Source organism: Schistocerca serialis, chromosome 9 (genome assembly GCF_023864345.2).
Source record: "Schistocerca serialis cubense isolate TAMUIC-IGC-003099 chromosome 9, iqSchSeri2.2, whole genome shotgun sequence".
In the NCBI taxonomy this organism is placed as follows: domain Eukaryota; kingdom Metazoa; phylum Arthropoda; class Insecta; order Orthoptera; family Acrididae; genus Schistocerca; species Schistocerca serialis.
This window is the reverse complement of record NC_064646.1, coordinates 382,436,257-382,453,832: the sequence shown is the minus strand read 5'-3', so window position 1 is coordinate 382,453,832 and position 17,576 is coordinate 382,436,257. Positions and strand designations below refer to the sequence as shown.

The 17,576-nt window shown below is 42.3% G+C and overlaps 1 protein-coding gene across 1 annotated transcript in view; it reads left to right on the top strand.

Moving 5' to 3' along the window:
* The first annotated feature begins 485 nt into the window (after positions 1–485).
* Positions 486–17,576, top strand: part of LOC126419624 (uncharacterized) — a 42,046-nt gene continuing 24,955 nt past the window's right edge. The window contains exons 1-3 of the mRNA XM_050086812.1: positions 486–564; positions 6,195–6,333; positions 12,009–12,128. Coding sequence (XP_049942769.1) covers positions 486–564; positions 6,195–6,333; positions 12,009–12,128 — 338 coding nt within the window. The remainder of the gene's footprint in view (positions 565–6,194; positions 6,334–12,008; positions 12,129–17,576) is intronic.

Genomic DNA, 17,576 nt, shown 5'->3' with positions numbered 1-17,576 from the left:
TAGTCCTGTAAACGTTCTGGGATGCTCTCGTAAAGAGGAAAACTCGGCTGCGAGTCCCGGGCCGGCACAAATTTTCATTGGCACAAATATACTGAGCAGATGGAGTCTGATCTTATTCTGAATTGCAAATACATTTCTTGTAATTCTTTGTCTGATGGAGCTTGAACTTTATGTGCTTTTACGCAAGTGTGTTGTGCTCTTCTCTTTTCTACGTTGATTTTTTTATATCGCTGCACTGTGTACTGATGGACACCCCGTCGATTGATTTTAACTATCGCATGTTGTATCTTACAACTGTTTCATGTTCATCCTCTAGTAACGCCTTTGTGAGTGTGCTTTTTGGACCCTTGAAGAAAGACATTCGTCACCGTCGCTGAGGAGTTTCCCAATATTTGGGGAAACGATACGGCTGTATGAAAGCTGCCAAGGACAGAAGTTATCAATGGCTCTGGTAGCTAATTAGTGGATGTCTCCTTCCCTATATAATGCGCGCGCTGCGATCAACAAGCACTGTCGCACCATCGCTGTCTCAGAACTCTCAACATGGGAGCTGCCGGGCTCATGGTACGTATTTCACGCTCTGTCACCATTACAACTGATCCACAGTTTCAGGTGTTCTGGCACGTTCTTAGCTTTTGTTTCTTGTCTGATGACGGCAGCTCTTTGTAGAAAAAGCGTTGTGCACATTCTCACGTAACAGCGTCTATATCACTCTGCAGCGAAAAATTTGCCGTAGGATCTGTTGTCTCTCGGAGAGAAATTTCGATTGTTCTGCAGTCGATTTATGTCTGACAGGGCGGTCACGGTCGACATAACTGTGTATTCTACGGGCTAGCGTAGACCAAATTTTGCAGCGAGGACAGCAGGTCTGCGTTGCAGTAGCGAAGCTGCTGTGCGATAGTTTACAGTTTCTACATTGACGCTTCATACGTTGTCTAGCTGAGAGCACATAGTGTTCAAGACCAGGTTTACGCGCTACTGTATGCACGAATAGTTCGCAGATAGGCTGGCTCCCAGCACGCGTTTGTAGATGTCCGAATTTCTCTTTTTTAGCATTTCGTGCCCATTCGTTAAAAACGGAAGCCTTTTAGAAGTGGTCGTCAAACTGTGGTTTCAGTCCAGTGTTCGTTCGTGCGGCACGCGTTTCTCAACCGTATTTGAGAACAATATGCTTCTAGCAACTAATAGCTGAATCCAAATATGTCAACTAACGTTAAGAATTTTTTCTTGCATAATAACAAACAAAAATAACTACATAGGCAGTGATTTTAATAGACGTCGGTGATTTCGAAAGTGAGTTAAATAAAATTTCCCGTTTACGGGAGGGGCAGAGTGGTATGCAGCGCGGCCCCTTTCAGTGCTGACAACACACGAGTGCTCGCAACTAGCACCAGTCAGCTTGTATGGTATAAATGTCAAACAGAAATAACGTGGATTCAATGCATTAGGAGTTTGTCACAAAAAAAGCGTAATAGAACAGACAAAATTGAGCCTTTTATGTACTTCTTTATAGGCTATTCTATTCCTTTGTGACAATTTTGAAATAATTAAGTTACGTAGGACCATCCCCGCTCTGTAATATTTGCTCTATTATAAAAGCCCGATTGAAAACGGTCTACTGCAGCCGCTCGGTATTTTGTCAGATACTAGGGCATCAAGATGTGTAGAAACTGTACCCTTAAGTCAGAAAAACAAATGTAGGATCCTGTTGTGATGGCACTAGGCACAGTACGGGAAATCGGTAAGCCTTCACAAAATGCATGAGGTTCCAATATATTATTTTCTTTCCCATTTAAAAATTTTTGGTGTTGATACTTTGTCATATATGATAAGCTTCGGGAGTCAATAACCATGGTTTGGCGTAAACTGAATTTCTCTCTGAGTGGCCACTTTACTCAACTTGTGGCACCCTCCCTCCACCCCTCCACACCACTTCCAATGCGGCCCCTAGGCGTCTCCCTGCGGTGTCAACATTGTCTCTTAGGCAAAAATATTTGACGACCACTGCCTTATACGATCACTTCGTTGTCCGTCTGTTAACCCCCGCTTTTTTCCGGATTGTAATTTACACCAAATAGCAAAATCTACAGTCCCTACGAGGCGTAAAAAATTTAAGCTTCTATGTTAATGCATTCAAAAGACAAGGCCATATACTTTATATATTTTGACACTTGCAGGCCCACTCATCAGAACCTATATGTTAACTATCTACATGAATAATTAAGTTCATGCGGAACGCTTAGAGAGTGAGTCCTCCTCGCATTTTCCCGACTTTCCTTTCCCCTTAAGGTCATTGCTCGAGATATAAGTTGGTGGAGAGAAGTACGGTCTTCAACTGGATCTGGTGCGCACGCTCTCGAAAATACGGCGAGCCTTTTGTGATGAACAGTGTGCTTCTTTGCGTTTTCCGCAGGAGATTATAAACATTTCTACGACGCTACTAAATGAACTATATTCATCTACATCAATACTCTATAACCCACTGTGAATTGCTTTGGAGAGGGTAGTCCCCGTTGAATCACTTAATGGGGCCTCTTACCGATCCATTGATCTACAGGGTGCCCATGGTTCCAAAACGCTGCAGAAAGAGAACCACTGCTCAGAATGACGTAAAATTTGAACAGTATATTACCGGGAACATCATAGAACAAACAAAGTAACAAAAGATTTACTAATAATGGCGCTGTAAGCGTATTAACGTAAATGAGGTCAGCTATGATAGATGAATCGCAATACAACTGCTATGGTTTGAGTTGCACATTATACCATCCGTAATGTTCAGTGTGCGTGACTGCACAAGTTCGACAACCAGTGGCTGTAGCCCAGTTCTAGCTGTGGGGTTACGAACGTAGCTGGATAGAGCAACGCATTCTGAACTTTGCCCCCCCCCCCCCCCCAAGACACTCCGATCTCTGGGGAACATGCTGTTTCTCGATTTCAAATTGTGGCGGAAAACTATGGACAGCGTATTGAACCTAATTTGCACCAGTCCCACGACAATTAGAAATCGATGTCATTTTGCTTTTTATGCCGTTATTGGCTTCGTCTGTCCACAGAATGTTCCGTGGCCATATATTGACAACTTCGAAGCGAGACAGAAATTCTAGCTCGAACGTCTGTCGTGTTGATAGGCCAGCCGGAAGCAACCCTTGACCATGGGTGATTTTGTATGGATAGCAGTGCAGTATGTTTCGTAGCATTTTATGCACCGTGCCTGCAGGCATGTCCAACGTTCGGGCAGTTTCCCGTGCACTGCTGTCCTTCCTGCGATTCTGCGGCCACTTCTTTGACCGACGTCGGATCACCTGCTTTTCGCTCTCTGCCACGTTGCAATTCAAAAGAACCTGTGTTTTCGAATTTTGTAACCATTTTCACCAGACTCTTAGCAGACAACGGAGAAATGCCTTTTTTCATACCCTTGAGTGTCCAGAACTTCTACAGGCCTACTGGCGCACAGTCACCGTTCTTGTCGAAGAACTGGACTAGCAGCGCCCAATCCTTTCTGGAGACATTTTTGTTGGGCGTCTCAGACAAAAACTGAGGAACGGCCGTGTGCCGCGTTTCTCTTGGTGCTCATATTTTGACGCTTACAGACCCATCTATTCGTTAAATTCCCGTTAAATTTTCTTTTCTTCCATGACGTTACCCCTGCGTCAATGATAAGCAGTTCAGATTTAATGTCATTCCGATCAGAGATTTGAAACTCGAACTTCAATTATGGACACCTTGTATGCAGCATGGGAAGTAAACACATCAAAAAAAGTTTTGCATCACCTACATTCCTAGAGTTCCGAGACTTGTACAGAAAATTGGAACAGAAATCAACACAAACATCATTTCCGCCCATTTTATTGCTCACGAAAACCACACATTGCATGTTGTACCAACATACAGCGAGACCTTCAGAGGTTGTGGTCCAGATTGCAGTACACACCGGTACCTCTAATACTCAGTAGCACATCCTCTTACATTGATACATGCCTCTATTCGTCGTGGTATACTATCCACAAGTTCATCAAGGCGCTGTTGGTCCAGATCGTCCCACTCCTCAACGGCGATTCGGCGTAGACCCCTCAGTGGTTGGTGAGTCGTCCATAAACAGCCCTTTTCAATCTATTCCAGGCATGTTCGTTAGGTTCGTGTATGGAGAACAGGCTGGCCACTCTCGTAGAGCGATGTCTTATCCTGAAGGAAGCCATTCGCACGATGGGGGCATGAATTGTCGTCCATGAAGACGAATGCCTCGCCAATATACTACCGATATGGTCTCACTATCGGTCGAAGGACGGCATTCACGTATCATACAGCCGTTACGGCGCCTTCCGTGACCACCACTGGCGTACGTCAGCCCACATAATGCCACCCCAAAACAGCAGGGAACCTCCACCTCGCTGCACTCAATGAACAGTGTGTGTAAGGCGTTCAGTCTGACTCGGTTGCCTCCAAACACGTCTCCGACGATTATCTGGTTGAAGGCATATGCGACACTCACCGGTGAAGAGGAGATGAAGCCATTCCTGAGCGGTCCTTTCGGCATGTTGTTGGGCCCATCTGTACCGCGCTGCATGGTGTCGTGGTTGCAACGATGGACCTCGCCATGGACGTCGGGAGTGAAGTTGCGCATCATGCAGCCTATTGTGCACAGTTTAAGTCGTGACACGACGTCCTCCGGCTGCACAAAAAGCGTTATTCAACATGGTGACGTTGCTGTCAGAGTTCAAGTGGTTCAAATGGCTCTGAGCACTATGGGACTCAACTGCTGAGGTCATTAGTCCCCTAGAACTTAGAACTACTTAAACCTAACTAACCTAAGGACATCACAAACATCCATGCCCGAGGCAGGATTCGAACCTGCTACCGTAGCGGTCTTGCGGTTCCAGACTGCAGCGCCTTTAACCGCACGGTCACTTCGGCCGGCCTGTCAGAGTTCCTCCGAGCCATAATCCGTAGGTAGCGGTCATCCACTGCACTGCCCTTGGGCAGCCTGAGCGAGGCATGTCATCGACAGTTCCTGTCTCTTGTATCTCCTCCATGTCCAAACAACATCGCCGGCCGTGGTGGTCGTGCGGTTCTAGGCGCTCCAGTCCGGAGCCGCGGTGCTGCTACGGTCGCAGGTTCGAATCCTGCCTCGGGCATAGATGTGTGTGATGTCCTTAGGTTAGTTAGGTTTAATTAGTTCTAAGTTCTAGGGGACTGATGACCACAGCAGTTGAGTCCCATAGTGCTCAGAGCCATTTGAACCATTTGAACCAAACAACATCGCTTTGGTTCACTGCGAGACGCCTGGACACTTCCCTTGTTGAGAGCCCTTCCTGGCACAATGTAACAATGCGAACGCTACCGAACCGCGGTATTGACCGTCTAGGCATGGTTGAACTACACACAACACGAGCCGTGTACGTACTTCCTGGTGGAATGACTGGAACTGATCGGCTGCCTGACCCTCTCCGTGTAATAGGCGCTGCTAATGAATGGTTGTTTACATCTTTTGGCGGGTTTAGTGACATCTCTGAATAGTCAAAGGGACTGTGTGTGTGATACAGTATCCATAGTCAACGTTTATCTTCAGCTGTTCTGGGAACTGGGCTGATGAAACCTTTTTTTCATGTGTGTATGACAGCTTGACGATTCTTTGCGTGCTACAATTACTGTTTACTTGTCTCTGACAAGACAGCTATACATAGGGGGCTGTAATACATTCCTTGCTTCCTCGTTCAAAAGTAATTATTGGAACTTTCTACGAGTAAGTACGCCTTTGCTGCATAGCTGGCGTCTATCTTCAAGTGTGTGCCACTTCAGGCACTTCGTCATCTACAAGGCTCTTTGCTATAAGTCAAACAAACCTGTGACAAATCATATTGCACTTCTTTTTATACGTATCCACTGTTAGTCGTATTTGCTAACATTCTAAATGATCTAAACGATCTCCCTGTGAACAGTGCCAGACTCCATTTATAAAACAGATGCATTCACAGTACAGTGATGATATTTATTGTGGTGAAGAGGGACATTCCTTACCCATTTCTGGAAGAGAGACAACATTTACCCTATAAAGTTCAAATGTACCCCACCTGTCAGTGAGTGTGTAATGTTTCCTTCCTACACATCCATTATTGCTTTTGACTGTGCTAAGCCTTTGGCATGCGATAAAACATCCTGTATTTCCTCACTGAGAGACTCCTGTGATGTTGCAGACGCTGGTGCTGTTGGTGGCTGCGCTCGTGTCCTGCGCGACCGCTTTGCCGGCTGCTGTTGGAGCTCCAGGTGTGAGCAGGGAGTCACTGACCCCAGCAGAGAGTTTCGGCTTCGGCTGGGGGCTGTGGGGCTGGCCTGGTAATTAATCCACATTCTTTATCTCTCTTTTCTTTACGGCTTCTCTGGGATCAAAGGCAGCCCCTTTATGGACTGTTTTTTCTTCTGCTCCTCTAAGAACATCTTCATCCTTTTTCTCCTTCTCTACCACAGTTCCTCAAAGATTATCGGTGTTCTCTTCTCTGTTCCACTGGTGACCCTGTGACCTTTTCCTGTATCCTTCTCTTTGGTTAATCTCTGACGTATTATTTAGCATGTACTTACTTCTCCAAGTTTCCTTTCCTTCCACTTTGATCTCCAATTCTTGCCAATTCTTAAAACAAAACAAAACAAGCAGATCACATTCCTACCTGAGTTCAATAAACAACTTTATTTCTGTCTTTCCTCTTGCCCTTCCCATTGTTTCACATGCTCTTGTCATTCTATCCATATTCATGCTGATCACATGCCCCACAAAGCTTGCCCATTTCCATCTGATTTCCCCTAATATTCTCATCATGCTACGGTACAGTTCTTACCTACGTCTTAATATCGCTTTCTCACCTCCTTTAGGGCTCAGAATTTTCTCCAGTATTTTTCTCTTGATTATGTAGCTGTTCTGTACTATATCCTTCTAGGGTTATCCTCTCAGGCACAGACAGTACCACATTCCTAACTTGTAATGTCTGCATCTGTGGACATATTCTCTTTATGTATACTATCTCTCTCCTTCTTCTACCCCCTCTCACTGTCCATTCCCCTCCAACATCACTCTTAGTCCATTTTCTACTCCCCAATCTCTCTGTCTACATCATCTTCCTGCTCTCACATTGTCCATTCCCTCCCCCTCACTATGTCCATCATGTCAACCCCCCTCACTCTATCATCTTCTTCTGTCTCTCTTTCTGTGCATCCCCTCCTCCCCTTTCTCCATTCACCTCATACTCCCCCTCTCCCACTATGCCTCACCCAGGCCGCTACTACCCCCACACTACATCCTGTCGTGCAGGACAACTTATATGGCAGTGGCTGGAAAACCGTGTTTTACACAGATCTCCACTCCTATGGGAACCAGGAAGTTCTATCCACCACAATGATGATTCTCGTAGAGCAATATCCATACGAAATTTTGTTAAAATCGATCCATTGGTTTGTGAGGAGACACTGCACATATGTACATACATGCATATGCACATACATGCACATGCACATGCATATATTATGGAGATGCTTTGGAAACTGAAATGGGAATCCATGGAAAAAAGGAGACGTTCTTTTTAAGGTACACCATTGAGAAAATTCAGAGAACGGGCATTTGAAGCAGATTGCAGAACAAACGGGAAGGAAATGACTGGTAATGGCACAGGGTACCTTCCACAGGGAACCTTCCACCAGGCTTGTGTCGTATGTACTCGTATATGGATGTACTTGTAGATACATCATATTTCATATAACACCAGTGGAGTACCCAGTGTTGCCTGGTTATATTCTTATTTCAATCTTATATTAGTCCATCTCCTCCTTCCCCTCTCCACCTCCTCCTTCATGTCCTCATGTCCTCTCTGTCCATTCCCCCCCCCCCCACCCACCCCCCACCCCCACCCCACCGCCACCCTTCAACCATCTCTAACCCAACACTCTGTCCACCTATTCCTGCCCATTTCTCTTTCAGTGTCCTCCTTCCCTCTCTCTCCGTCAATCTACTCCTTCCCCCACTCTCTGTCAATCTTCCCCCTCTGTCCATGCCCCTGCCCCATCTATTCCATCTCGTCCTCAAATGCGTGTGATTCCTAGGGACCAAACTGCTGAGGCTATCGGTCCCTAGACTTACACACTATTTAAACTAACTTATGCTAAAAACAACACACAGACACCCATGTCCGAGGGAAGACTCGAACCTCCGGCGGCATGGAGCGTCAAACCGCGCGGCCACTCCGCGCGGCCATCACCTCCTCTCCTATCCTTGCACATCACTTCCTTTCCCCTCACTGTCTGTAAATCTCCTTCTTCCTCTTTCTCTCTCCGCATTGTCATGCTCACCCCAATAGGAGGTTCGTAGTTCTTACCCCACAGTATTTCTTTTCGGTTTGTTACCAATATACGTACGAAATTTGTTTGAAATCGTTCCAGGGGTTTAGGATGAGCTTATTACACATGGATTTGACCGCACATACACATGTCAAATATACGTTAAATATATTTAACATCTTTCACGCTGGTTTGTACACATGTTATACCTGTATCTTTATCAAATTTCGCCCTGCAGTTTAAATTTCATGTAGGTCATTGTTTATAACGTCATGTCTCCTGAACTATGTGTTGTGCTATGATATAATTTTGTAGGTACATACAGCGATACATGTGGCTACTGTCTGCGAAACGTGTTGTGAATAGAGTTACTAGAAGAGAAGAAATAAACCAAAACGTCATGCAGTATGGGGCAGGTTTTCACGGATCTGTGTATTTGACGTCAAATTTCCTGAACTACGTGTCGCACAATAATATATTTTTGTAGGTACATTCAGCGGCAGATTTTGATACTGTCCTCGGAAATTGTTGCGAAGTAATAAATTTAAACGTCTTGCATAAAGTGACAGTTTTTCGCACATCTCAGTGTTTATGACGTCATATCACCTGATATCTCCTGAACTATGTGTATTACAATGATATAATTTTACTTTTATATTAAGTGGTGAATACGAGTACTTTCTGACAAATGTATCGTGACTATAATTAATAGGAAAGAAGTAATAAATTTAAGCGTCATGCTTCATGCGGCAGTTTTACTGCATGAAAATGTAGTAATCGATAAACTTTTTTCCTTTCATCATTTTGTGAGGCTCGTCAGTGAGAAAAAGTTTCGCAAGGGTTTGAAATTATAAGTCAAGTTGTTGCAAGTTTCTAAGTGCTGTCGTGCTCTCATTCTCAAGTACTGGACGACTAAAGTTTGGGTACTCGCGCGTCGCAGGCTACATTGCTTCCCTACCCACCCATTTAATAGGTGTTTCTTAAACCCATAGCAATGATTTCCAGCCAATAAGTGATATGTGCGCGAAGTTTGGTTTAAATCGGTGCAGTGGTTTATGATGATGTGTGGAATAAATATAATACATACATGCATACTCATATATTGACATCCAGTTTTATTATATGTATGGATACAGGGATATCTCTGCTCATACAGAGGACTCATATTTTATTCATTCTGTTACTCTCACATTGTTCCTGTATATTTCTATTAGATATCTAAATTATGTATCTAAATTCGTGTATTTTAGTATGTCTGCGTTTTGCATGATGCTTTCTGGTGTTATCCAATCCCCAGTGGTTTTTTCCCCCAACATGCTTCTTAGGTATTCCGATTTCATCATTGAACGTTCTGCACTGCCCGATCACTTAGTTCAGTCACATTTCGTGACAATCCACCTCCGAGTTTGACACTTGTCTTGATCTGAAATTCTCCTGTTAGTGCTATCCTGAGTCTTATCATTGCCTTTGTGTCTTTCAGAACTACCGCTATCAGTTCTCGTGTAGGGCTGTCTGCTTCTCTGCTCTCCTGGATTCTTTCAGAGTGAAATCGCATGGCTTCGTGAAATCCACGAATGTTAATACCATAATTTTGTTCTTTAAGGCTCTATGTTTTATCCGTTGTTTCAGGACAAAGATGTGTTCTGTGCCCTTCCCTTACTAAACCCCTGTTGATAGTCTACTACTGCAATTTCTCTTTGTTCTTCGAATCTGTGCAAGAAGATTTTTCACGGCTTGGTGTAGCTGACTCTAGTGGTGATGTTCGTCTGTAGTTGTTTGCATCCCTCTTGTCGTCCCCTTCTAATGTATTGTCATTTTGGTCGCTTTCTTCCTACTTTCTGCTAACTTTTTTGTCCGCCAAAACTGGCAGCAAACTTTGGACAAGTTTTCTACCTCCTTGTCGCCTCCATATTGGATAATATCAACTGCTATCGCATCTTCTCCAGTTGCCTCATATTATTTGCGTCTCTAATGGCCTGTGCAACCTTATTCCTGGTTGGATGTCGTGATTGCCTGTCTTGGTTCGCAGTTCACTGGGTCGTAAAAGTACTTTGCATGTGTCCTATAGTTCTCCTTCGGACTGTTGCGCAGTTCCACTTTTCTTACCTCTTATAAACAGTTGTCTGCTGTCGTATTCAATCTGATTTTTTTAAACACCGCGAAAAATTTTCTACTGTTGTTTTTCCTAAAGCTATCTTCACTACCATCCCGAATCTTGCTTCATCGTCTGCCTTTTCATCCATCTCATTGTCCCAATCGCCTACTTTCTGACTCTTTGGAAAATTTTCCATTTTTTTCTCCTTGTTGCTCCATTCTCTCCAGGCTTCCCTGTAGTTCTCTACCGCTTCCTCACAGTCCTTGTCCCATCAACAGTGCTTCTTTCCTTGCTTCCTCCATAGTTCCGCCTGATGCCTCACCTTGAGCATCGTGTCTTCACATTCACTGTACGTGTCAATTACTTCATCGTATTTGTCTGGATTTTTTCCTGTTTCTCTTGATATTTCCGGTTGCTCTGTTTGTGTCAGTCTATCCCCGTTAGAATCCAGTAACACCTGATTCTCGTAAAATATTGATCTTATTCTGTTCTTGTGTTCTTCCCGACCTTGGTGTTCATGATCTGGTGTTCATGATTGTCCGACTGATTGCTATATGATCAATCTGAGTTCCTCAATGCTGGTGCAAGGGCTTCCCCATGTTTTTTACTTACTCAGTTTGGCCCTGAAGTGTGTTTTCATCGCGGGACTGCTACGGTCGCAGGTTCGAATCCTGCCTCGGGCATGGGTGTTTGTGATGTCCTTAGGTTAGTTAGGTTTAAGTAGTTCTAAGTTCTAGGGGACTTATGACCTAAGATGTTGAGTCCCATAGTGCTCAGAGCCATTTGAACCATTTTTTTGTGTTTTCATCAGTTTCATTTTGTGTTCTCGACACAGTTAAATTAATTTTTCGCCATTTTTGTTTGTCCTCTGCTGTGTTGTCTCCCTTCCAATCTGTGTGCTGTAATCAACTGCGAACATTTTCATTTGTTGTGTGGTATGGTTTCTGTGCATCAACTAGCTCCTCCCAGATACTCTTCCAATTTTCGTTCATTTCTGTCCTTGTCATTAGTCTGTGCTTGTCCATTTACTGTTGTGTACTTTTCGTTCTCTTATCGTATCGTCAATGTTGGCATCTTTTCCGACTTGCTCTTCGCATCAGTTACGCTACCATCATACGTCTTGTCCAATTTCAACCTCATACCGGCATTTTTACCATTCTGTTATGATTCCATGGTTTTCCTTTCAGCGCTATGAAATCTTCTGACAGCCTCATTGTATCTCATCTCTTACACAGCTAGTATCCCGATGCTTCTTTCTTTCACTCATCTATTACCTCTTTAAATTAACCTGTATTGATCGTTGTTTTAATGTTTGTACTACACATTCTGAAAATACTTTTAAAATTACTCTTTCTCTACTTATAATAATAATAGTAATAATAGTAATAAATAATAATTGCAAAAAAAGGTTACAAATTATGAATACCATTAAAAATCAATTTATTTCAGCAAGTATTTAGCGTTCTTTCAAATGTAGGCCCAACTATTTGTCTCCAAATTTTCTATTTATTCAGGTGCTACTTATTACCATAATAATTACTGTCATTCTTATTGCTATTATTTTGTGAATCAAGGTGTCTTTCTTTCTTTTAAGGTTATTATGGACTCGGGTATCCTTTCTGGGGCTGAAGATCACATCCGCATACCTCGAGTTTGAGAAGATGGCGGCGTCTGCTTTGGAATTCGATAAAAGCAGTTTCAAGAACGCAAAATTGTATTTTAAAACAGCGAATAAAATAAAATAACTGTTGAAATTAAGGGACAATTTATTTGGACGAAATGTAAAAGTAAGATAGCATTGCAAGCATTTCACCGTGTAATCAGATACCGAAGCCACTGAATGTAATACTTAGTCAACTTAGGTCAGTTCAGTATGAGAATTCGGTTCGGAATTAGAGCTACAACATACTGTACTAACGAGGCACCGAGGAACAACAGCATCTATGATGCCATAACAAGTGTCATATTTCTTCTTCTTCTTTCAGGATATGCTATGTTTCATCCCACCAGCATTAGAACAAAGTCGTTCGACACAGGGCAGTATTTTAATCTCAGTACGTCAAGTGTCTTGAATGTGTTATTGTTTTATCGATAAATACTTTAATCTGCGTCCAAATAAGCTCTACATGTTTCAGGCTGCAATGGCACGCGACGCCAATAATCTAAACACATTATGCCACCACCCTTTATTACTTCATCAATAATGGCTTGGCCTTTAGCATAAACCTACTTAGAGTTTGATTACAGCGACATCGAGTTTCGTTCTCTTCTTTACAAGCCGGTAATGTCTAGCTTTCTCTAAGATTGACTGAATTCAACGTTGTCGTTATGATAATAAGCATTATCCATACTGGCGACTAATTTGGCTAAAAATATGCAACAAGTTGCTTTTTTGGATGTTTGATAGTATTTTTTTTTCTGTACCGTTAACTAGTTTCCGAGCCCCTGAAGGCTGATCGTCAGATGGAGGTGTTACAGCAACATTACGTTAACCATGTGCGGCTAGACATTGTGGTCGTGATGTTGCTGAAAAAGCAACAATCTAATCACGGGTGACGAATAGTTTATGATATGACAAGGGTGTTCGGTTTTGGGTACTGCCTCGTAGCAATTTCAGTCTGATAATATATATTTTTAGGTATACACAAACATGCTCAGTATTTAGCTAGACTTGATTTTATACTTATTCATAGTGAGTAAACACGCAACGTAAATGCAAGGAACATGGATATGATAGATACCACACTTTGCAACAAGATGATCTTTGCATTGTGTTATAGAATAAATATTTACAAGCATCGATAATGTAAGTAAGTGAACCTCGCTGGCTGCAGGTGTTTTCTTACGTTGGCAATATAAATGTAATATAGGTTTAAGAGTTACACAAAAGATAAACAAATTGAATGAAATATTTACTTTTTAATCAAGGAGTGAATGAGTTAATATCAAATCTGACAGAGCTTTTTTTCATGTGGCCATTATAATATAAATAATAAAACGCGAAACTGTTATGATTAAGCAGTCAGTGCCACAGTTACTATGTGACTAAGAGCCTATTAATATATTGAGGAGGATGAATATATGTTATTATTTCTTTAAAGGAACACACCACCGATCAACTGTTTTATTGTTTACATAAGTACAAACTAGGTTTCGACCTTTTATGCAATTTTCAAGTATTTTATTTTATGTCTTTAACGTATGTTACAGGACATTTAACATATTGCTAAGCTCAAAGTTGGTGCTAAATTACGAAAAATATTAACTGCTCACGAAAGGCCAAATGTAAAACACAATTTTGCAACATCAGTAAATGATCGTGGGAGCACGTCATATTTAATTAAAATAAAAGATGAACACGTCCTTAAAACGTAATGATCGTGAAATCATTTGGATTTCGCTATCATTACGTTTTAAGGACGTATGTTCATCTTTTATTTACCAGCGTAAACCCGTTTTTCACTAAATACGACGTGCTGCCACGATTATTTACTGATCTGTTGCAAGATACTGATTTTACATATAGCATTTTATGGGCAGCCAATATTTGTCTTAATTCATGGCCAATTTGAGGTTGACAAGACGCTAAGTGTCCTGCAATATATGTTAAAGATATAAAATCAAATACTTGAAAATGGCATAAAAGACCGAAACCTGGGTTGGACTTAAATAAACAATAAAGCATTCAAATGGCGATGTGTTCCTTTACAAAACAGTGTATGACGGTTGCTTAGCAACATCAAAAGCTACTTACATTATTATTCTCTGTTTTGTTGTGTAGGTGCCAGAACGTCTTAATATCCCTGGAAGAAAAAGCTTTCTTCGTTAAGAATTTTTAAGAAGATTTTAGGTTATGAACGTAAATCTCTAACTATTCGAGGAGCTCCATCTAGAACCGGTTTTGAACAACGTGTAGCACAGATAGGATGTCACTGATATCACTAACAAAGTGTTTGCGATGAGCAATGTCTGACGTAAAGCAGGACTTTCTAAGTTTTTGAGTGATAGTTCATCCGTGTGTTCATTGCAGTGGGTTGCAAAATTCCGCCTTGTTTTGCCTACGTACAAGCAGGAACAGCAGCATATGCCTTAGTATATGCTGGACATTTGCTACTACATTATATTTATTATTGTGAACAATTTAATTTTGTAGTGCATAGTCTTTGTGGAAAGATATTTTTGTATTATGTGCTCTGAAAATGTTTGCTATTTTGTATGTCACTTTGCCGAGGAATGGAACAGTCGTAGATTTTAGCATTCCTTTTTAGCAGGAAGTGATGGTTCCTTTAGTTTACTTTGGACTAGTTCAACTAGGGTATTTACGAGGGAGGGATTACATCCAATATTTTGAGCTGTAGATTTAAGTATGTTCATTTCGTTACAGACATCTGCTTCACTGACTGGTTCACTGATACCCAAATTAATTTGCAATTAAAACTACACCTGCAGTTCGTCATCCATAGTCAATATTCTAGAATTATCCATACTTATAACTCTGCAAGGCTCCGCTAGGACGTTATATGACTGCGTGTCACTTTAAATACTTTCCCACTCATGTTTCCATGATAATCTCCAATTGTTTCGATTATAAAATCAAATGACCACCTTCGACAAAATCATTGGTGCAAAATTAAAAGCAAATTTCCGGTCGTAATTTTAGTAATCTCTACGAGACCAGAAAGGAAAATGTATAAATTTCTCGTGTCTGATTTATTTAAACAATGATAAAATCTTCTTGGGTTGACTGCTGAGTCAATGTGTTGCTCTCCCGCAACGTTTCAGCAAGTTTCTTACTTGCCGTCTTCAGGCGAAGAGTCGGGTTCACGTCTCGTCCGGATCTTTATAGCCGCTGGACCACGGGCTTCTCTGCATCCTCGGGGCCGGTAGGGCCAATCAGGTGCGAGTGGAATCGGCGCGGCGGCGCGTAGGGGTTGGGGGTGGGGGTGGGGGGAGGGGTAAGCCACGGGAGTCCCAGAAACATTTCGCTCTACACAGTCTCTTGGTTTATTCAAATTGAAACGTGTGTTCTTCACTGAGGCTGTGCTCCGCTACCGCGGATTTTTCTGTTTGTCCGAGGCGGACGCTTCTCTCATGTTCAGAGATGCGTTGTGTTATGCAACTCTGCGTCTGTCGAATATATTGTTTCCCACATTCACAGGAAATACTGTAGACAAATGGTTCAAATGGCTCTGAGCACTATGGAACTTAACTTCTGAGGTCATCAGCTCCCTAGATCTTAGAACTACTTAAACCTAACTAACCTAAGGACATCACGCACACTCATGCCCGAGGCAGGATTGGAACCTGCGACCGTAGCGGTCGCGCGGTTCCAGACTGTAGCGCCTAGAACCGCTCGGCCACCCCGGCCGGCTACTGTAGACACCCGGTGTTCTTAGACCCAAGTTGACACAGCGTTGCATAACATAACGCATCTCTAAACCACGCGCCGATTCCGCTCACATCTGACTGGCCCGACCGGCCCCGAGGATGCAGAGAAGCCCGTGGTCCAGCGGCTATAACGATCCGGACGAGACGTGAACCCGACACTTCGCCTGAAGACGGCAAGTAAGAAACTTGCTGAAACGTTGCTGGAGAACTAAACATTGACTCGGCTGTCAACCCGAGAAGAATTTATCGTTGAGATTCGCCGGGAAAGCCCGCATTCTTTTTATTTAAACACTGTCTCTTTTTCACGATTGCTATTTTCGTACTTTCATTAATTTTTTAAACTACTGCTGTTAAAAGTAAGCCAGTCACAATCGTCATTTACCATTTGAAATACTTTTTCCAAGCGCTCCATTGCTGAATAAAAATGCATGAAGCACTCATCAATTTTCACAAAATCGTCACAGTACCTAAAAACATCCGATTTTCGTATTCTCATCCTGAAAAGAGTGGACAGTTTACTCAAGTTTTATTCGTTAGTGCGTATATAATAAACTCAACGCAGAAACTTAGATAAATTCAGATATTATATTTATGTAATCTACCGCATGGAAAGTGATTGTTTGTTCTAAACTTTTCTGAAAACACTAACCAACTGTCGTTTTCTCGCCGCTTTAAAGGGTTTCTTGTGCATATGTTGCACAAAGATACTTCACACACTGTTCAAACATTTGGCGTTGTGATTAAGCAAAACAATGAAGACGTTCAATCCTATGGCGCCTGGATGCCCTTCGTACTCGTTAGAATATACAAGATATCCAACATTTAAATATTTCCAGTGGCCTCATAATACGCTGTTGATGTGCAGAGTGGCCTACCACCAATAGCAGAGCTTGCGTTTCTTTACACTAGGGTTGAACTTACGATGCCCGAATGCCAGTTCCACATCCCAGAATACTGATATTAATTCTCCAGTTTAAATTGCCTTCTTCAATTACAATTCCTCTCATCACCTTAATTAATTACCGCTAACACGTACATCTTATCTTCCCATCACTACCCAGTTCTTGTTCCTTGCTGGTCTGTGGCTTATAGCTTATAGCTTAAAGATAATCTTCTGAAAAAGGACACCATTTTTCCTTTATTATCATTTCGTACCCATCGTTCCACATGGGTAGGAGTGACGTGGTTGCAGTAACGGTTACAGGTAGATGTGAAATACACTAGAGATATTGAAAAACTTTGAAATAGTGTAGAACTACATATTACTAGTAATTCAAAACAATGACAACTTTTTGAGTTTATCTTTACCGATAAAATATTTAATTTCTTAATAATTGCATACGCAAAAGCTGATGTATTTCAGTGACATTTGGAAATAGTAATGCTGTGGTGCGCTATTTGCGACTAACAGAAAGTAGGGATGGGTGGAAAGTGGGATTTGTTGAAGAAATGAGCGATAGATGATGTTTTGTGGCAAAGTTTTGGAAATGACATCAGCTGGAAATGATGGGACTGAAGATCCCAAATCAAGCTGTTGAGGGAATAAAGAGGAGATGAGGCCTCATGTGAGAAGGCAAGGAATCGAAAACTGGGTACATCACTGCGCAGGTGCCATAATCATATGCAGAAGGTGATGTCTCATTGGCATAGGAATGGTTCAAATGGCTCTGAGCACTATGGGACATTACATCTGAGGTCATCAGTCCCCTAGAACTTAGGACTACTTAAACCCAACTACCTAAGGACATCACACACATCCATGTCCGAGGCAGGA